At 42.1% G+C, this 23,150-nt stretch overlaps 1 protein-coding gene across 2 annotated transcripts in view; it reads left to right on the top strand.

Moving 5' to 3' along the window:
- stxbp5l (syntaxin binding protein 5-like) overlaps positions 1-23,150 on the top strand; it is a 239,368-nt gene that overhangs the window by 114,012 nt on the left and 102,206 nt on the right. For both annotated transcript variants that reach the window (XM_039014921.1, XM_039014920.1), the window contains exon 4: positions 9,865-9,965. In XM_039014921.1, the coding sequence (XP_038870849.1) occupies positions 9,865-9,965 (101 nt within the window). The remainder of the gene's footprint in view (positions 1-9,864; positions 9,966-23,150) is intronic.

Raw genomic sequence — 23,150 nt, 5'->3', positions numbered from 1 at the left:
AACTTAAATGGAATTGACCTCCTCATTGGTTATCACACTTGGGACACAACCACACCTGAGATTTTAAATGACAGCCTCTTAAATAACAGCAACCTGAATTTGCTGCTTTGCCACCAAGCCTGTGGCCATGACAGAAATTGCCACAGATTTATTAGCAAGAATGCATTTCTGCACTTTACTAAAAGTTACCCGGAATCAAGTCAATAATTGTGCGATTATCTGACTACACCAACTGAAAAGTAGCAGTGCTTTGGGACACTTGACATTAAGGCCTAGATTCAATCAGATCAAGCATAAACATGCAATAGCCGACACCCGCATAGCTGGAGTTTAATGTGACGTTGTACTTGCTACACCAGAAAAACAACTGAAATCTTTTTTTTTCTCATTATTTCCATTCACAAAATAGAATGAAAGCGCATGTCAACAATTCTTGAGCTTGGATGCTGCCATTGGACATGACGCAACATGGACAGTATAGCAGCTTGCATTGACTTCAGAGGAAGCGTTCCCTCAATGGCTGATGGCGGATGGCAATGCCGGATGCCCGATGGCTGTAGTGTAGCAGGGACGTGAGAGCTGTCAAATCGGTGAGCGGCTAATCGTTTAGTCATTGTCATGAATCTACATCGTCCTACTCGCGTTAGAGGATTTCTATCAGCCTTATTGAGGTGTAGATTACATATAACAAACCAATGTTCGAACTTGTATACAAGGCTGCATGGGATTTCACTTAATGAGGCTCCATAAACCAAAGGCAATTTCCACTTCAGGTAAATAAAATAAAATACAATTGTGTTTGTCACATGCTTAGTAAAAAAACAGGTGTAGACTAACAGTGAAACACAATGCAGAGGGAAAAAAATGCAAAAATTATAACACAAGGAATAAATACACAGTGAGTACATACGGGGTACCAGTACCGAGTCGATGTGCAGAAGTACGAGGTAATTGAGGTAGATATGTACATATAGGTAAGGGTAAAGTTACGGTGGTTAATTTCTTTGTTATCAAATGAAGAGAGACAAACTTATCACACAAGTCAGAGTTATGCTTAAACTAAATTTGCATTCACTTATTAATAAGGAAAGCAGGTCACACCACAGACAGAAGTGAATGATGTGAGTGCTCTGCAACAACAATGGCTGTTTGACAAACCACACTTAGATGATTCGTTGAGAGCCCTGAGACAAAGAATACAAACACCTTTTATAGCAAAGATACACCCCTTTAGTCTAAATGACAAACAACAGATGTGTGGAATGGATCACAAGGTTAGGATTTGATATATGAGAAATTAGTATCCCCCAGCCAGATAGCATTTGCTATGAAGACTGTTCTTATTGTACAGAGTTTGGCCTCTAAGACATGGCCCTGCCCGTCCCTGGTACTTCACAGTACAGAAACACCAACTCATTCTATAGCATAAATCAATTGTCAACTCCAGATACCCTTATCTCAAGTAAAACCCATGTCCTTGACCACACGCCTGGATGAGCACACTGAGGGGAGGGAGCCTCTAAGATACACTATCCCAGGATAGGTGCAACACAAAAGATGACATACAATTATTCCAGACACTATCCCACACATCCTGTCTCAGACCTTATCTCCCCCAAGGCCGAAGGAGGGAGTGACTGGCGCACAGACATCGTGGAGACAGGTAATTGGTTCCCCACATGGTTTGTAATAGGTAAAGATAAATATCCACATATGAAGACAATGTTCTCTCCTGTCCTCTTCTCTTTCTGATATTCTGCATAGCAACAGGGACATGTGATAGACAAGCCTGACCTCTCCCCTCTCTGGGCCCCAGGTGACTGAGGCCCATATGAGGGAGGAAGTGCAACTGCCAACACCAGAGTCCGAAGGGATACATTCTAATAACAAGAGTTCAACAGTTCAATCATATAAACATATTATGCAGATAAGACATCTTAATTATCTATGTTACCGAGCTAATTCTGATTCTTCCACCACACTAGGCATCAGGATAGATAATAAACAGTTGCAGAAGTGTATGTGATGAGTCAAAAGAGTTAGTGCAAAGAGGGTCAATGCAGATAGTCCGGGTATTTATTTGGGGCGGCAGGTAGCCTAGTGGTTAGAGCGTTGGGCCAGTAACTGAAAGGTTGCGAGATTGAATCCCTGAGCTGACAAGGTAAAAAAATCTGTCCTTCTGCCCCTGAACAAGGCAGTTAACCCACTGTTCCTAAGCCGTCATTGTAAATAAGAATTTGTTCTTAACCTGTTTGGCGTGCAAGCCCGACGTCGGTACACTTATGACAACAGCCAGCTCAAAGTGCAGGGCGCGAAATTCAAAATATATATTTTTTAAATATTTAACTTTCACACATTAACAAGTCCAATACAGCATATGAAAGGTACACATCTTGTGAATCAAGCCAACATGTCCGATTTTTAAAATGTTTTACAGGGAAGACACAATATGTAAATCTATTAGCTAACCACGTTAGCAAAAGACACCACTTTTCTTACTCCATCAGTTTTTTACTCCATCAGTAGCTATCACAAATTCGACCAAATAAAGATATAAATAGCCACTAACCAAGAAACAACTTCATCAGATGACAGTCTGATAACATATTTATTGTATAGCATATGTTTTGTTAGAAAAATGTGCATATTTCAGGTATAAATTATAGTTTACATTGCAGCTACAGTCAGAAATTGCACCGAAAGCAGACAGAAACATTACAGACACCAACGCCAAATAACTAAATACTCATCATAAAACATTTCTGAAAAATACATAGTGTACAGCAATTGAAAGACAGGCATCTTGTGATTCCAGACAATATTTCCGATTTATCAAGTGTTTTACAGCGAAAACACAATATAGCGTTATATTAGCGTAGCCACAATAGCCAGAAACACTTGGGCGCCGACGACCAGTTCACATGCACGACAGATATTAGAAATAGCATCATAAAATGTTTCTTACTTTTGGTGATCTTCCGTCAGAATGTTGGACAAGGTGTCCTTTGTCCAGAACAGTCGTTGTTTGGATCTGGAACGGCAAATTTCCCTCTTGATTTAGCATGGGCACTTGCCAAGTGGCACGGATCTCTCCAACGTCAACAAAGTCAGAGAACGGAACACGGCAAAACTCCCGAAAAAATTTCAATAATCTGATTAAACTATATTGAAAAAACATACTTTACGATGATATGGTCACATGTATCAAATAAAATCTAAACCGGAGATGTTAGTCGTCCATAACGACAGCTAAACAGAAGGCAAATCCATGTCCCCTTTCGCGCGCTCCAGAAACAGGAAATGGACGGTCACGTCATACAAAGAGCTTTAATTCCACCTCAGACCAAGATAAACACGAAATTTCTTCTCTCACCGCCTCTTGACAACCAGGGGAAGGTGTATGAAGTGTACGTAGACTCTTACGTATCATGCCCATATATAGGCAGGAAGTTGAACAGAGCATCGATTTCTGACATTCCACTTCCTGGTCAGGAAATGTGCTGCAGAATGAGTTCTGTTTCACTCAGAGAAATAATTCAAACGGTTTTAGAAACTAGAGAGTGTTTTCTATCCAATAGTAATAATAATATGCATATTGTACGAGCAAGAATTGAGTACGAGGCCGTTTGAAATGGGCACGATTTAACTGGCTACTCAATACTGCCCCTTGCAGCCATAAGAAGTTTTAACTGACTTACATAGTTATTTGGTATAATGCCAGGAGACGCTTGTGGATTTGACAGCTCAAATACAATTCCACCTCTGACACTGCCAAAACAACCGCCATGCGGTTGTCCGCCAGCACAGATCTGATAGTGTGCATAAATACTCTGAGGATTTGAACTTGCAACCTTATGGTCTGAGTGTATTAATGTCTCAGCAGTCCCACCAGATGGTTGTTTGTTACCAAGAGCATACAGTATCTCCACACACTCTGAAAAATAAGAGTAAGGTTACAGTACAGTGTTGTTCCCTGGTGTACAACAAAGTCAAAAGTACACATAAGGTACCTTTAGAGGTAAAATAGGAACTCACATGGTTCTGGTTGGTACCTTTTTAGGGTACATGTGTGGTTAATCTAGTATAATGGTAATTTCTTTCTACCCAATATATGAAATATCAAGCTGCATTCTTAACCATGGTGGGAATTTACCAGTTGTGAAGTAGTAAATACCAGTTGGATGCATTAACGTGCTTTGAAACGATTGGGAAACGTCAATTGGCTAATGGCCAACAAGCTGCGTCAACCCTAAACTAAAAGTTCAGCTATCATGCTTGTCAAAAATGTATAGAGTTCAAAAACCATATCAATAGACTGCTTTTTAAAATAATGTTTTGTCGTTCCAGTTAACTGCCGATAAAATACAGTTATTGAGCTAATTCCCTTAGTCGGTGATGTCATGTTGGAGAAGTTGAAGCTCAGGGATGATAGACGCATTATCACAGGGGTGTCAAACTCATTCCACGGAGGGCCTAGTGTCTGCAGGTTTTTGGTTTTTCCTTTCAATAAAGCCCTAGACAACCAGGTGTGGGGAGTTCCTAACTAATTAGTGATGTTAATTCATCAATCAAGTACAAGGGAGGAGCGAAAACCCGCAGACACTCGGCCCCCCGTGGAATGAGTTTGACACCTGTGCATTATCAGTTGGAGGGTTGTTCAAGCTGATTTTTCCCAGTTGTAAATTCCCACTTCCCACTTGGTAACAAACCCCGCCATTAGATGCAATCATTACTGCACTTTGAAATGTAGGTGGGGAAAATGTGCTGGTGTGGGCTCATTAGCATATTTTGTAGCATGGTCTAAAATATTTTGTATTTGTTCCAACTGTCAGTGGAAATACAGTTTAAGTGCTTTTACCATTATGTTGAACAAGCTTGAGCAAGGCTTTTGACTTTGTTAGTTATGCAATCTTTGTCAGAATGTGTGACACTGTTAAAAGGTTAGCGTGCATTTTCCAGTAGAACCTGGTTCACGAGAAGATAATGTTCAATTTTCAATAGCTTACTGTCAATTAGTTACAAGTGGGTTATTGTGAAATTCACACTTACTGTACCTAATGCATCACACTCACTGACCTGAAGATCTGTTAGGAAAGTGAGTATTACAATTGCATGGTCACTAGCTAAAAAATGAAATATATTTTGATGCTTTGGTGTCTAATACACTGATAAATAAATATATATATATAGCGATGCTCCCCATCCAATGTGACAGAGCTTGAGAGGATCTGCAGAGAAGAATGGGATAAACTCCCCAAATACAGGTGTGCCAAGCTTTTAGCATCATACCCAAGAAGACTCGAGGCTGTAATCACTGCCAAAGGTTCTTCAACAAAGTACTGAGTTAAGTTTCTGAATACTAATGTAAATAAGGTATTTATGTTTTTTATGTTTAATACATTTACAACAAAAAAACTGTTTTCGCTTTGTCATCATGGAGTATTGTGTGTCGATTGATGTGGGGGAAATCATTACTTAATCAATTTTAGAATAAGGCTGTAACGTATCTGTCACGTTCCTGACCTGTTTTCCTTTGTCATGTATTTGTTTTAGTTGGTCAGGGCGTGAGTTGGGTGGGTTGGTCTAGGTTTGATTTTCTATGTTGGGATTTTGTGTTCAGCCTGGTATGATTCTCAATCAGAGACAGGTGTCAATCGTTGTCCCTGATTGAGAATCATACTAAGGCAGCCTGGGTTTCACTTGTGTTTTGTGGGTGTTTGTTCCTGTGGAGGTTTTGTTGCCACACAGGACGGTTTCGGTTTTGTCACGTTGGTTGTTTTTGTATTTTGAAGTGTTTTGTTGATTTTCATTAAAAGAATGAACACTAACCACTCTGCGTTTTGGTCCCCACCTTCTGTCAGCGAGGACAGCCGTAACAGTATCAAAATGAGGATAAAGTCAAGGGGTCTGAATGCTTTCAGAATGCACTGTGTGTATATATTTATATATGCACTGAGGCTACAAATAATTTGGAACGCTTGCTCTTTCCATGACAGACTGACCAGGTGAAAGCTAGTATCCCTTATTGATGTAACCTGTTAAATCCACTTCAATCAGTGTAGATAAAGGGGTGGAGACAGGTTAACAAAGGATTTTTAAGCCTTGAGACAATTGAGACATGGATTGTGTATGTGTGCTACTCAGAGGGTGAATGGGAAAGACACAATATTTAAGTGCCTTTGAACGGGGTTTGGTAGTAGGTGTCAGGCGCACTGGTTTGAGTGTGTCAAGAACTGCAACACGGCTGGGTTTTTAACACTCAAAAATGTCCTGTGTGTATCAAGAATGGTCCACCAGCCAAAGGACATTCAGCCAACTTAACACAACTGCGGGAAGCATTTGAGTCAACATGGGCCAGCATCCCTGTGGAATGCTTTTGACACCTTGTAGAGTAGTTGAGGCTGTTCTGAGGGCAGCTATTAGGAATGTGTTCCTAATGTTTTGTACAGTCAGTGTATATTAGGGCTGGAGAACTGAGTATACAAGCTTAATGTTTATGAACAGACAACATTAACTAAGTTATTGTGACTTTTACATGAACTTACTGAGAGTTAGTTTCCAGTAACTTCATGACAAGTTGCCATTAAGTTGCTGGAATATGCACAATAACCTCTTCACACTTCAGCTCTTTACTGACACATTCTCTTATGAAGTTTGCTGAACGACAGTATCAAAGAAAAGGTTCTCTACAAGCATTAGCATAACCATCAAACACTTAAACAGCCACAACACTTCCAATAACAGTTGTACACATATATTTGACCACGCCCCCAAATATGCTAATGAGACCCACCAGTACATTGCTACCACCTATCAAAGCCCAGTGATGGTACCTTATTTTCAAAATATTGGGTAGCAACCAAGAGGTTATGAGTTCAAATCCCATTTAAGCCCCGAGTGTGGTCACAGTAAACAATTATACAATATTATTATATACGTAGCAGCATACTGTAATGTTATAGAAATATCACCTTCAAGTTGTTTGATATATTTATTTATACTGGAACTTTAACAAAGTGCAGAAATGTATTATTGCCAATCTGTTGTGAGCTTGAGTTGTGAGGTTGAGTCCTAAGTACAGCAGCATACTGTCCTTTAACATTAACACCTGAATTCATCTATAAACATACAGTAACTACACTGAACAAAAATATAAAGGCAACATGCAACAATTTCAAAGATTTTACTGATTGATTGTGATTGATTGATTGATTGTTCATAAGGAAATCTATGGATTTCACATGACTGTGAATAGAGATATGCATCTCTTGTTCACAGATACCTTTAAAAAAAAAAAATTGGCGCCGGGATCAGAAAACCAGTCAGTATCTGGTGTGACCACCATTTGCCTCATACAACCCATTTGCCTCATACAACCCAACACATCTCCTTCGCATAGAGTTGATCAGGCTGATTGTGGCCTGTGGAATGTTGTCCCACTCCTTTAATGGCTGCACGAAGTTGTGGGATATTGTTGGGAACTGGAACACGCTGTCATACATGTTGATCCAGAGCATCCCAAACATGCTCAATGGATGACATGTCTGGTTAGTATGCAGGCCATGGAAGAATTCGGACATTTTCAGCCTCCAGGAATTGGTTACAGATCCTTGCGACATGGGGCCATGCATTATCATGCTGAAACATAAGGTGATGGCTGTGGATGAATGGCACGACACCTGGCCTCAGGATCTCGTCAATGTCTCTCTGTGCATTGAAATTGCCAAAGATAAAATGCAATTGTGTTTGTTGTCCGTAGCTTATGCCTGCCCATACTGTACCATAACCCCACAGCCACTATGGGTCACTCTGTTCACAAAGTTGACATCAACAAACCGCTCGCCCACACAACACCATCTACCTTGTACAGTACAGTTGAAACTGGGATTCATCCGTGAAGAACACACTTCTTGTCAGGTATGCGTAAGTGGCTGCAAGGGAGTCAGGTGCAGGAGAGCAGGTATTTGGTAGCACACGGAGCCTTTTATTCAGGCGAACCAAAAGCACACGGCACAATGAACACGAAATAGAAAACGGGTATACATAACCCAGCGCAACCAGACTAACCAGCGCATACATCAAAACAGATAAACAATACCACACAAAGACATGGGGGAAACAGAGGGTTAAATACACAACACATAATGAGGGATAATGAGAACCAGGTGTGTGGGAAAATGAGACAAAACAAATGGAAAATGAATAATGGATCGCCGATGGCTAGAAGGCTGGTGACGTCAACCGCCGAACACCGCCTGAACAAGGAGAGGCATCGACTTCGGCGGAAGTTGTGACACTTCTCCAGCATGCCTGTGGCCATCGAAGGTGAGCATTTTCCAACTGAAGACGGTTACGCCGTCGAACTGCGGTCAAGTCAAGACCCTGGTGACGAAGACGAGCACACAGATGAGCTTGCCTAAGACGGTTCTGACAGTTTGTGCAGAAATTATTTGGTTGTGCAAACCCACAGTTTCATCAGCTGTCCAAGTAGCTGGTCTCAGACGATCCTGTAGGTGAAGAAGCTGGATGTGGAAGTCCTGGGCTGATGTGGTTATACGTGGTCTGTGGTTGTGAGGCCGGTTGGATGTACCTCCAAATTCTCTAAAACGACTTACGGTAGAGAAATTAACATTAAATTATCTGCCAACAGCTCTGGTGGACATTCCTGCAGTCAGCATGCTAATTGCATGCTCCCTCAAAACAAGAGACATCTGTGGCATTGTGTTGTGTGACAACTGCACATTTTAGAGTGACCTTTTATTGTTCCCAGCACAAGGTGCACCTGTGTAATGATCATGCTGTTTAATCAGCTTCTTGATATGCCACACCTGTCAAGTGGATGGATTATCTTGGCAAAGGAGAAATGCCCACTAACAAATTTGTGCACAGAATTTGAAAGAAATGATCTTGTTTGGCATGTGGAACATTTCTGGGATCTTTTATTTCAGATAATGAAACATGGGACCAACACTTTACATGTTGCGTTTATATATTTGTTAAGTATACTTGTAGATTTACCATATTTTGACCGTAACTAGACAGAAACATCCAGGGGACCTTGACTCTTTAAATGTTATTAATGTCAATTATGTCTTTAAAAGTAAAATATTCAAAATTACATTTGACACCTGGGTTTTCTGATGTGCTCAAATGTTGTAACGTGTAGTTTCATGTTATCACATGTTGAAATGTTGCATTCCCATGTTGTCACATTTATTGCACATTAATTTCACAAAAAATCATATTCTGATACATATGTTGTCAGTCACGTGTAGTTGTGTGTTATCACATGTTCTTTCACGTGTGACATGTTGCTTAACAAGTTGCCACATGTTTTCACATTAACTTCACATTAAATCATATGTGATCACATGAGATCACACAAGATCACATGTTTACATTTGAAATTCATGTGGTTTTTCCATAAGGTTTCAGTCTTCCTCCCACCTTTTGAAACTGATTTGCAGTTATTATAAGTACCGTTTCTTGGCAGGAATATGCAGTTGCTCAGGGGTATGTATTGATCGTAGTTTGTTAGACAGTTTAAGAATCAGAGTTCATTAGTTCACGGTTTACATTGCATGGGTTTACATAGCAGTGATCAGCATAGTAATGATGGAGTCAGTGTACCAGGGTTGGGGTCAAATTGAAGGCAGTTCATTCAGGAAGTGATTTGTATTTAAAATTCAGAAATTGAAAAATGTTTTTGAAATAAATACTGTCTACTTTTCAGTTTATTGAGAAGTCATTTCCATAATTTAGTTATTATTTCTGTTTACTTCCTGAATTGAATGCCTTCAATTCGAATTGACCCCAATCAAGTGTACTGACTGTCTGTGTTCTGTTTGTTTGTCTCACCTTCAGGGGGCGCTGGTTACGGCATGTGCAGACGACACGCTACATCTGTGGAACCTTCGCCAGAGACGCCCAGCCATCCTGCACTCGCTTAAATTCAACAGGGAGAGGTAAGTACTCTACGTGTGGTAACACACACACACAAACATATACACACACGTATACACACACGTATACACACACACACACACACACACACACACACACACACACACACACACACACACACACACACACACACACACACACACACACACACACACACACACACACACACACACACACACACACACACACACACACAGGACCTTGCATAAAGGCATGCATCCTTTCTGTTTGACATCTCGTGGCTCGATGAGATATATTCTACTTCAAGGCCAGAGTATGCCCAAATGAATTCAAGTTAGACAGAATAAATCTACATGTCCTAAGGTTCACCGTCAAAGTTCCCAAACTATACTCAGAGTTCAGTAAAAGCATTCACCACAATGCTGAATGTCGCAAACATCAACATTTCCTCATCTTTCAAAACGCTCTGGGTGAGCCATTCACACATTTTCTGCATGACCCTGTCTGCCCTGAATATGACAGATGTATTGTGTAGGTGTATGCTGTGCAGAATGTGGGAGCATGGTGGAGTTTGTGCAGAGTCTGGCTAAAAGGGTTCATTCATCTTCCCTTAAGCCTTCCAGGCAATAGAGGTGGATAGGGCATAGGGAAGAATCAGTCATAGATACTGTAGTGAATGGCAGAAGTGAGTAACACCCTAGCAGGGATTAAAACCTGGTTCGTCTCACCCAATATTACCCTAGCCATAACAGGCTTATGAAGGGGTAATTCAGGAAAAATATTGGTGTGAAAGACTCTATTCTGTTCTGAAATCTGATATTTTGTAGTTTTGTAAAATGTCTAAAGTTTTCTGGCCTCTCCATCTATTTTTGTTTCTCTTTCTTCAGTAAATTGTATGCAGACACCAATAAAATATTGGACCAAAGTTTGAAAACATCCGAAATTATCAAACCAGACGATACTACAGTGTTATTAACTGGCCTATCTCACGACTCTCTTGTCCTGTGGGGCAATCTTCAGGTGCTATGAAACAGAAAAAAGCTAATTCAAACACTTTGTACATATTGTTTGAGTGCTTGAAGAAGAGAGAGGGAAAGGGATGCTTTGGAAGGATCTGTTTTTGTGTGTTGTGAAGGTCTTCCTGTGTGAATATTTGAAAAAGAGAGAAACAGAGAGATCCTTTGGGAAGATATTTTGAAGGTCTTTCCCATTTCGACTCATGAATATTTATTTTTTCTGTGACAATGAAAAATGTCCTAACCTTTGAAGCCCCATCTAAGAAGAAGGTATGAATGATAGTGTTGTAAAGCTTTCATTATAAGTTTTCTGCATGTGTTCCCTTACAAAAAAAACACATAAAATTTGCATTTTCACATGTGAAAATCACAATTGTCATATGTGAAATAGATGTTTAGAGTTCATATGTTTACTCCACCTTTTCACATGAGTAGAAAAACATGTTTTTACCTCAGATGTGAAATGCAGTTACACATGTGAAATGTTGCGGTTTCGCATGTTAAAAACTTTCAAATGTGGAATTGCAAAACCATTCTAGTGTACATCTCCTTTGCATTTTCACATGTGATAAACCTTCACATGTACAAATATCTAACTTTCACATGTAAAATTGCAAGTTCACATGTGGTGGTGAAATAGGGGTATTCGGCACACGTGAAAAGGTGGTGTTAACTTATTCCAATAGTAATGTTTTCACATATGGAATTGAAAATTCTGTAATGCCATTCTCTAAAAAGGTAACAGCCTACTTGAGTATAATAATTAAATTGTGTTAAAAATAATTAGTTCTTATTTCTGAGCCATCCATTCTTGAGTGTTACTGCTGCAGACTCATGCCTCTCTTCTTCATATATTGGTCAGTGACCGTTGGAAGAAGTCCAGTGAAAAGAACAGAGAAGTTAACGCTCCATGTCTCCTTATTTATCTTTTTTACATTTTTTAATATAGAGCTATTTTATGCATTGAACACTTAACTACTCTTCTACGTTAGAATGAGATTGAGTGTCTGGAAAGAGCTGCGCTGTTAGAGTTAATCAGTTAACTGAAGTTAGCTTTTTGGAATTTTAGTGCACAATTTTTTCATTGCATTGTCTGAAAACGTTCAGAATCCACTAAAAAAAAAAAAAATACATAATCTATACAGCTAAAAACAACAATGCGATGACAAGACAAGTTTATCAATTTACCCGATTTTGCTCAGCGTTACTTCAGACAAAATCTAAACTGCAATATTCTTGTAATTATTTTTGTGTAAAAAATCTTCAATTACAGCTCAGTTTGAGCAAATTATGAATTTACGATTAATCGTGATCCAATGACATGGTGACATTTTGTGTTGATTTCACGTTGAATTCACATTAGTTGGCAACTCAACCAAATGTAAATCAAAACTAGACGTTGAAAGGACGTCTGTGCCCAGTGGGTAGCTACTTATATTCCTTCAAGGTTACCCTCGGTATGAAAGCAGATAATAAGATAAGAGGTATGTCATTCAACCCATCTCACTTACCGAGAATAGTGGATGTCAGTTTTCAATTAACAGGTCAAGGGAACTGTCACATTGAAGGTGGTATAAAACCTCCATTTACACACATGAGGTTAATTGTTGATAATGCACAATGTTCACAGGAGTTATGGCTGTGTTTGAACAGCAGTAAGTTATATCTGAAAGTGAAATACACTTCTGGAAGGCAGGGACTTGAATCGAGTCACAACCAGCTGCTCACCACCGCCACATCTCATCACACACATCAATAAACCTTGAGAAACAGACAACACTTTTAGATTCCACTGAAAATCCACCAGAAATCCCTCTGAAATGTTAATCTAGGTAACAGTATCTTTAAATCATAAAGCTACTTTGTGCACACTCTTTAAAATGCTAACGGTTTAGGGGTACGAGTGTGATGGCCTCCTTAATGGCCACTTAAAATCTACATTTAATCCCTTTTAGGCCGTGACTGAGAAACTTCCTTTGAGTCATGGTGTGTCTCAAGGCTCCAATGTTGAACATTTAGACCAAGAGTCAGACCCTAGAACACTACAACACTCATAATCCACCTGGTCTGTATTGGGTGGCCATTTTTCTCTCAAATCTACCAGTAATCTCCAAACACTACAGTCCCCAGAAAGGTAAAATGCTGGCTTTGTCGTAGCCATTTTGCGTCCAACCCAATAGCTCAGTTACGGTCTTACTTATTGGCATTCCAGCTCAATGTTTTTGTGTAGTGTTTGTCAGCCCTGTCCGAACGGTCCCCTTGTGTGTGAGTGATGTTTAACACTCACTGATACCCCATGTGTAGGATTAAAGGGATGGAAAACCCTCTGGCAGACAACTCTTTCTTTTTCGCTATTTCTGTCTCCCTCCATTCCCATATCACAGAGAGCCAGACAGTCCTCAACCTTTGCCTAGTAATTGCCATTAAAGTCGTTTAAACCTGAGGAATTGAATTACCTTTCCTGGTGATAACTGCAGTCTGTGTGACGAGGGGGAATTGCAGAGCAGGGGGAAGGAAGGTGTTTTTAATAGATTTCCACTAGCCACCCAGGTGGGAAGTACATGGGTTGCAAAATGTAAAATGTCCGGGCATGATCATTCCCATCACCATCATATAGTACATTTTCTGTGATGGCACTGATTACTTATGTTATGACGCCAGTGTGTGTTTTGGTCAGGGAATTTTCACATCACGCAGATGCTCTTCAGTTGTTTGTGTGGATTTCAGTAACAACATCTAATCAAATCAAAGCTTATTGGTTGTGTACACAGATTTGCATAACAGATGTTAGTGCAGGTGCAGAAAACTGCTTATGTTTCTCACTCCAACAATGCAGTAATATCTAGCAATGCAATAAACCAAAAAAAATACAAAAAATATCAAAAAACAAACAAGAGATGAAGAAATATCAGAACCAGCAATATCAGAGTCTGGAATGTATATTTACATATACACGGAGTGTACAAAACATTAGGAACAGCGAGGTCCATACAGAAATGGTTTGTCGAGATTAGTGTGGAACACAGGAGGCTGCTGAGGGGAGAACAGCTCATAATAATGGCCGGAACGGCGCACATGGAATGGCATCAAACACCTGGAAACCATGTATTTGATGTAGTTGATACCGTTCCACTTATTCCGCTCCAGTCATTACCATGAGCCCGTTCTCCCCAATTAAGGTGCCACCAACCTCCTGTAGTGTAATAAACTTGACTGGCCTGCACAGAGCCCTGACCTCAATCCCATGGAACACTGACTGCGAGCCAGGCCTAATCGCCCACCATCATTGCCTGACCTCACTAATGCTCTTGTGGCTGAATGGAAGCAAGTCCCTGCAGCAATGTTCTAGCATCTAGAGGAAAGTCTTCCCAGAAGAGTGGAGTCTGTTATAGCAGCAAAGGGGGGACAAACTCCATATTAATGCATATGATTTTGGAATGAGATGTTCAATGAGAAGGTGCCCACATACTATTCGTAATGTATTGTATTTTTAACACCTATGTTATAACACATCTGATGATATCTAACACCTATATGGGGGTGTTATAACACATCTGATATGATCTAACACCTGTATGGGGGTGTTATAACACACTTGTCAGAGACACCGATAGACAGCTGATTGAGAAACTGTTGAGCGTGAAAAACCCAGTAGCTTTGCAGTTCTTGAAACAAACCGGTGTGCCTGGCACCTACTACCAATCCCCCTGTTCAAAAGCACTTCAATATTTTGTTTTGCCCATTCACCCTCTGAATGGCACACGTACACAATCCATGTCTCAATTGTCTTAAAGCTTATGAATACTTATTTAACCTGTGTCCTCCCCTTCATCTCCACTGATTGAAGTGGATTTAACACCTGGATTCACCTGGTCAGTCTATGTCATAGAAAGAGCAGGTGTCCACCATGTTTTGTATCCTCAGTGTATGATACACCAAATAGGCAAAGTGCAAGTAATGAACATTAAGAATGGTTCTTGTTTTCCATTTCTTTCTCTCGTTTTACTGACATTCTGATCTAATGAACTGAATGAATGCCTTTCCTCTATAGGGATTGTAGGAATGTGAATAAGCGAGCCTATAATGTGTACGCTGAATTTTTATTTGGCAAACGGATCTAATGAACTGAACGAAATGGTTCGATATGGCTTTCCTTTGTTTTATTCGACAACTGCCAACTTGCAAAGTGAGCCGATAATGAGCCGCTGTATACAGACTTAGTGAGATATACTGTACATGGAAGAGGCTTAATCAAGCTAGTCGTCTTGATAACTTTTACATTACCATGTAGTTTACCAATAAAATGGTCTGACGGTGTCACGCCCTGACCATAGTTTGCCTTGTATGCGCTGGGAGGGTGCAGTACGTCCTATGCCTGCACTCCGCTCGTGTCGGGCGAATGTGGGAGTGGAGCCCAAGGTAGAGGTGTGCGTAGTAGGCACTAGATCTCCAGTGCTCACCCACAGCCCGGTTCAACCTGTGCCTGCACTCTGGAGGGTCCGGGCTAGAGTAGTTATCCAGCCTGGGGGAGTGGTGCCAAGGCTGCGTACCAGAGCTCCAGTGCTCCCCCACAGCCCGGTCCTTCAGGTGTCTCCTCCAAACACCAGGCCTCCTGTAGGTCTCCCCAGTCTGGTGGGTCCTGTGGCAGCCCCACGCACCAGGCTGTCTCTCCGTATCCTCCCTACAGGTGCGCCTGTTTGTCCAGCGACGCCTGAGCCGCCCGAGCCGCCCGTCTGTCCAGCACCGCCTGAGCCGCCCGTCTGTCCAGCGCCATCTGAGCCGCCCGTCTGTCCAGCTCCGTCTGAGCCGCCCGTCTGTCCAGCGCCGTCTGACCCGTCAGAGCCGCCCGTCTGTCCTGAGCCGCTAGAGCCGTCCGTCAGTCAGGAGCCGCTAGAGCCGTCCGTCAGTCAGGAGCCGCCAGAGCCGTCCGTCAGCCAGGAGCCGCCAGAGCCGTCCGTCAGCCAGGAGCCACCAGAGCCGTCCGTCAGTCAGGAGCCGCCAGAGCCGTCCGTCAGTCAGGAGCCGCCAGAGCCGTCCGTCAGTCAGGAGCCGCCAGAGCCGTCCGTCAGCCAGGAGCCGCCAGAGCCGTCCGTCAGCCAGGAGCCGCCAGAGCCGTCCGTCAGCCAGGAGCCTCCAGAGCCGTCCGTCAGTCAGGTGCCGCCAGAGCCGTCCGTCAGCCAGGAGCCGCCAGAGCCGTCCGTCAGCCAGGAGCCGCCAGAGCCGTCCGTCAGCCAGGAGCCGCCAGAGCCGTCCGTCAGCCAGGAGCTGCCCTTCAGTCCGGAGCTGCCCCTCAGTCCGGAGCTGCCCCTCAGTCCGGAGCTGCCCTTCAGTCCGGAGCTGCCCCTCAGTCCGGAGCTGCCCCTCAGTCCAGAGCTGCCCCTCAGTTCCCGGAGCTGCCCCTCAGTTCCCGGAGCTGCCCCTCAGTTCCCGGAGCTGCCCCTCAGTTCCCGGAGCTGCCCCTCAGTTCCCGGAGCTGCCCCTCAGTTCCCGGAGCTGCCCCTCAGTCCGGAGCTGCCCCTCAGTCCGGAGCTGCCCCTCTGTCCGGAGCTGCCCCTCTGTCCGGAGCTGCCCCTCTGTCCGGAGCTGCCCCTCTGTCCGGAGCTGCCCCTCAGTCCGGAGCTGCCCCTCAGTCCAGTGGGGCCCTTTAGTAGGGATGCCAGTCCAAGGTTGGCGGCGAGGGTCGCCGTTCCTAAGAGGCCACTGAAGCGTGTAATGACTATGGTGGAGTGGGGTCCACGTCCCGCGCCAGAGCCGCCACCGCGGATAGATGCCCACCCAGACCCTCCCGTATAGGTTTAGGTTTTGCGGCCGGAGTCTGCACCTTGGGGGGGGGGGGGGGGGGGGGTACTGTCACGCCCTGACCATAGTTTGCTTTGTATGTTTCTATGTTTTGTTTGGTCAGGGTGTGATCTGAGTGGGCATTCTATGTTGTATGTCTAGTTTGTCTGTTTCTGTGTTTGGCCTGATATGGTTCTCAATCAGAGGCAGGTGTTTGTCGTTGTCTCTGATTGGGAACCATATTTAGGTAGCCTGTTTTGTCATTGTGGGTTGTGGGTGATTGTCTAAGTGTAGTGTTTTTGTGTCAGCACTATTATTCATTAGCTTCACGTTTGTTGTTTGTTATTTTTGTAGAGTTTCGTTAAGTGTTCTCTGTGTTAATAAATATCAAGATGAACACTTACCACGCTGCATATTGGTCCTCAGATCCTTCCAACTACTCCTCCTCAGACGAGGAGGAAGACGAACGTGACAGACGGTGAAGTGGACATACTTGGTTTTTATATCCCTAAAGTAATAAAGGAACTTACTACAACACATTGTTACAGAAATGAGGGGCAACTCCGGGAACTGAGGGGCAGCTCCAGAAATTTAGCAAAAATAGATACAATCTTGCTACCATGGAAAGTTAAATATCTCTCTATTTGTGGAAAAATGCCGTAATTTTTTACTCATATCCCAGTTGACCTATTTACTTACGGCCTTGCCCACGCCGAATGATTTGTCTTTTAAATTATTTGAGCAAACATATTTCACTTTATTTGGAATGGCAAGCCAAACAATTTTTTTGTTGTCATTTATATAATGAATATGAGTTCGGGAGGGAGCTAAAATTATTAAACATTAAAGCATTAAACCTTTCACTAAAAGCATCAGTCATAAAAAAGTTATACTTAAACCCAAACTGGTTCTCCAGTAAGAATGCCTCATCCCTTGTTCAAAAATGGACTTTTTCTCTTTATCCAGATTACAACCTCTCACTTTCAGTTAATGGAAAAGTGAACTTTTTTCAAAATATCACCCTTTCTAAAACAAGCCATATAAAGCTGGTTGCAATTCCAGTTTCATCCTGCAGAAAAGACAGAACAAATATTACAACAAATAATATGGTTACATTTAAATATGCTAATTGTTTAAAAAAACTATTAAAAAACTATTAAAAAAACTAAAAAACATGTTTTTTTAATCAATTAGCATATTTTAGCATATATATATCTACATAGTTGCATATATTAGCAACTGGGACTGAGTAGCAGGCCGTTTACTCTGGGCACGCTTTTCATCCAAACGTGAAAATGCTGCACCCTATCCATAAGAAGTTTTAACTTAATATCTTCACAGAAAATTCTGAGTATTTACATTTTGCTCCCCTTTTAGCTGATATTTAATCAATGCAGGCAAACTTTTAGCAAGCTATTCATACTAAGTCAGTTGTCCCTGCCCCTGTTGCATGCATGTCTGCACAGTGTTATATTTTCACAGCTTACTGTCAGTAAATATTGTACAGTAAAAATTGGACTACACGAGAGTTGCAAGCCTGCAAAGGTTGAGTCATTTAAAACTTTGAACTGGTTGATTTGGTTTTGGAGGTGTGTCGTTACAGCAATTGCGCAGGGTTGGTTGTGGCCTGTGGATGTGGGGCCCAATGTGATATCTTTTCATGGGGCACAAAATCCCTGGCAGCGCCCCTGGCTGTACGGTATCTACCTAGATGTAATGTATATCAAAATATCACATTACTTTATTCTTGCTATGTACAGTACTGTAGAAAAAAAGTGCCATGTATGTAAAATGTGGGTAGAATATGCATGTAAAAAATGTCAATTTTGCTAAAAAAGAAAACTACAATGACCATAATCCATTGCACATCTGCTTGTCCGGTCTGTGTTATTTTACGCCTGCTACAGAAGAGACTGAAGAATGCGTAATTGTGAGGGGATATAGAGAGCAGCTCTTGCTTCGCAAGGTACAGTATCTCAACTTGAAAATACATGATCTAAGTGATTGATATTTGGTATTCAGGAGTAATAAAAGTATGCCTTATTTTCTTTGAAGAACTGCAAAATAGTGATTTTTGTCAAACAGCGTAGGCAGCAGCTCTAAAGAGATGAGATTATGACTTGGAATTAAATAATAAAGTAATCAAATAAAATAAATGTAATATACACAACAACTGAAAAATTTTGTTAAAGTAGAGTAATGTGAATAAATTATGGTTATTAAGTGATAAGCAGTAATGGGCAGTCACTACCATCATGGGACTTTTGTTAATTGTTTTATTCTGTGTTGTTACAGCATTCAACTCACTAAATGCATAGTGCATTTAATGTATTTTTTTTGTTATCGAAACCTAAATAGAAAACCGTAAATATTTTTTAAATAATCAAACTGAAACTGAACCGACCTCAAAAAGCACTAATCGATCAGCACTAATTGCTAGTTTGTTTGTACACGTCCATGTTCCCAGTCACCTTGCTGTGATTAAATGCAGTGGTTCACACTTTCAGTTTTGTGTGAATCCTGCCATCTATACAGGGTTTTTGGTTTGTATAAGTTCTAACCGTCACAGTAGGAACAACAAACTCTATGCACTGCCTGATGTACCCAGTCACAAAGTCAGTGCATACGTTGATACTATTCCCAGAGGCGACCCAGAACATTTATTGGTCGGACCAATGTTGAATAGTCCTTACCATGCATGCTTCCAGTTTAAGTTTCTGCCTGTAGCATCGAGTTGTGATCTGATTTGCAGAAGGGAGGGTAGGGGAGGGCCTTGTGTCCGTCCTGGAAGGGAGAGTAGCAATGATTAAGCGTGTTATCGCAGTGTGTAGCACAGGAGATGTGTTGGTACAAATTCAGGAGCATTTTCCTCAGATTTCCTTTATTAAAGTCCCTAGCATTGTTATTCACCAGGCTGGTGAGTGACAGAGTTGTTGCAGCAGTATTGCCTTGGAGGAGTTACCTTCTTTAGTTTTGATCTCTAAGAAGTAGAGGTAAGAAGTGATTCTATCAAAACAAAATGAGCTTCTATTTACCCTCTGCTTGTCACTGTCTCTCCTCCCCTCTCAACCCCTTCATACTCGCCTCTCCTCTCCTCTACTTGACTTTCCTGAGATATTTTACACTGTGAGAATAAGCTTTCTTAATTTAACGTTTGTTTTGTAATGGAAGGTTTTTGGGACTTGCACCCAGACCTACAACATCTGAGAAATTCATGATCATGATCCACCCCCTAGATTCCGAGAAGTACGCTGGTCGCCAGAGATTATCCTGTATAAAGTTATTCTCTATGCTTCTCGGTGCCTGGCTGAGACACTGAATTCCAGGCATCTCAAGAGCCAATTAGAATCTCACACCGCTGAGCTGAATAAAGGGGACGCAATACTCTTGGGAGGAGAGATAGCCTTTGCTCTCCTAATGCACATGGATGAAAGCTTTTCGCTCTGAAGTAGGGCTTTTATGAAGGTTTGCCAATTAATGTGTCTGAGTGTTTGGAGTGTGTGTACGTTTATTGATGTCCTTTCACGTCACTGTGTCTGGGTCTATTCCATAAAAAAATAGCTAACAGCAGGTTTTCAGTAGGTTTTTACTTGTGATGACATATTCTGTTTAGTCTGTTGGGCTCCCGAGTGGCGCAGCGGTCTAAGGCACTGCAGTCCCTGGTTTGAATCCAGGCTGCATCACATCCGGCCTTGATTGGGAGTCCTGTAGGGCGGTGCACAATTGGCCCAGCGTTGTCCGGGTTTGGCCAGGTAGGGCGTCATTGTAAATAAGAATTTGTTCTTAACTGACTTGTCTAGTTAAATAAGGGTTACATTCTTTTTAAAGTGTTTGGATTGTACATAGCACATACACACACACACACTCACACACACAGAGGAGACAAAATATGCATTTTATTTTTTCTGAGTTCACAGGTGGCAAAATCACTTAAAAAGATCTTTATTCCTCTTACTCCTCTGGAATAACTGTGGGGTATCACGTGTCACTCCACAGTAGCATAAGTTATGCACACACTAGAGGTCTTCACAGGTCCAGGTGGACCCGATATACCAGAGACCCGAGCCCGATTGAAATTCTAACTTCTGTTCTGTTTGAATGTCATCGGGTTACGGGTCTATGTAACTACAGCTTAAAGAGCCATGTGGACCCAAATGGACCCGACCACAGCTCTGCATAGCCTATAGCATATTTATTTTTACACCAATAAGGTGAATTTATTGACTTATAGAAGTCCTAGCCAACATACAGTATAAAGACCTATTCATTAACCAGGACAGCAACTTGGCTGATAAACATAAAGAATATTGTCACTCGGGTCCAATCGGTTCGGGTCTGATTATTCTCGGGTCTGTTCGAGACCGGGTACCCTTTTTTTCATATCGGGTCCATTCCGGTCAGGTCTGATTGTCCTTGGGTCCGTTCGGGTTCTGGGCCAACTTTTTGGACCCGTGAAGACCTCTAGCACACATAGACAAAGACATGGATGGTGATTCACGAGCCAGCCACTGAACCCTTGGTTAGCTCTGTAACCACTCCTATGATGCAGTGCTTTACCCCTGCAATACCCACAAATCACCTGAGTGTTGACTGGTAGTCATCTGGGAATCATATAACAGATAACTGAGAATCACTTGTGTGACACCTGAATATCACACACTCAGCCTGTATCCTCTTTGACGCTCTACTTGCAAATTGGCAGATCGATCTCCCCATGCTACATACAGTTTCTTTATCAGTCCATGACTAGTAATCCAAAATGGCCCGCTCCTCTCATTCTCCTCTCCGCGGGAGAAACTGAGACTGTTACAGAAACAGATGGGAGGTCATGAGGCATGTGGCCGAGATGGTTAGAGAAACAACATCTTCAATTAAATCTCTCCCTCCCTCCATCTATTTACTTCATTACTTATATTTGTTCCCCCAGAAGCTCCTTGGCTGCCCAGCCAGCTGGCGGTCAGTTCAACCCACGCCTCCTCCTGATTGATTGATAATTATGAGCCGCGGTGACGGCGCCTCGTCAAGCTGTCTGAGTCAAACAAAGCCTTTGACTTTCACTCCATTACACAGTCACCCTCCGAGACCTGTGCCAACCTTTTTATTTTCTCACCCTCCCTTGTTTCTGTTTCTCCGCTCCTAAAGTTCTTGATTTCCAGTGACATTTAAATTATGCAAATGGTGTGTAAATGAAAGAGGTCGTCTGGGCACCATCGTGAGTCTAATGGGGTTGTCTGAAATGGCCGCCTCCTAACAGCTGATTGCCTGAGTGGGGACTGAGTCATGTTTCTCCACAGCCAAGGGCTTTAATTTCAGTATAGTTTTTCTTATAGTTAGAAGGCTCAGTGAGTTATACAAGTTGGAGTACTTAACTTCACTTTGATTAGGGCTCTTGGGGTTCATTTTAGAAAGAAATGTCCTTTTATGTAACGATCAGGAGAAATATTAAAGGGGCAACAGTTGAACCTTGAGGAACTGCTAATTTAAGTAGTTGATTTTGTAGATGTCCATTATCTGAGTTTTTCTCCATATACTGCTGGGAATCAGATGTCAATAATTATCCTTGCCAGCTATAAGAACTGACAGAATACTTACACATGTCATTGTGACATGCAACCTCACTCAACTTTCCTCTTTAGATTATGCTGCTGATAGACTTCTGGCAGCAAATCCTCGGGAAAGTGTGAAGTCAAATATAATCTTCCCCCGTTCTCTCACACACTTCCTCTCCTGCCTGTGGAGTGGGTAACAGGTGTGCTATCTCGCTTTATTAGCTGGGTGCTCTGCCATATATGACAATGACTTCAAATGAAATCCCAAGTTCAAGAACATTGGGAAATGACGGCACTCCAAAATCTTTAAAAAAAAAGACGTCTGATGAAGATTATGTGGCTGAAACACTTCTTGCAGCAAAGCTGGTGAAAGCGTGAAGTCAAATATAATCTTCCCCCATTCTCTCAAACACAGACGCCCTCTCCTGCCTCTCCCGGTTTACCATTCCCCTCCCCCAGCACACCCAAGAGGTCAAAATCCTTTTTGAATTGTCTTCCATCTCATTTGTCTCCTATCTAATAATCCTGCGTCTCCCGGGTAAGTGGAAGTGGGGTGGCGAGGAATGGGGCCCGCTCATTCTCTCTCCTGGAGAGGTAATCAGCATAGACAGGAGAGAATTAGTGTGTTGATCTGTATTCCCTAGTTATAGTGCTTATAAACATGATGGATGCTAATGCAGACTGAATGACTGTATGAACACCCCACCGCCACATAGAAGCCTACGTCTGAATATATTACATGACCCCACCGCCACATAGCAGACTACCTCTGAATATTTTTTACATTTGTACATTTTAGTCATTTAACAGACGCTGTTATCCAGAGTGACTTACAGGAGCAATTAGGGTAAAGTTCCTTTGCTCAAGGGCATATCGACAGACG

The sequence above is a fragment of the Salvelinus namaycush genome, chromosome 19, assembly GCF_016432855.1.
Source record: "Salvelinus namaycush isolate Seneca chromosome 19, SaNama_1.0, whole genome shotgun sequence".
Classification (NCBI taxonomy): Eukaryota; Metazoa; Chordata; class Actinopteri; order Salmoniformes; family Salmonidae; genus Salvelinus; species Salvelinus namaycush.
This window is presented reverse-complemented; position numbering and strand designations above follow the sequence as displayed.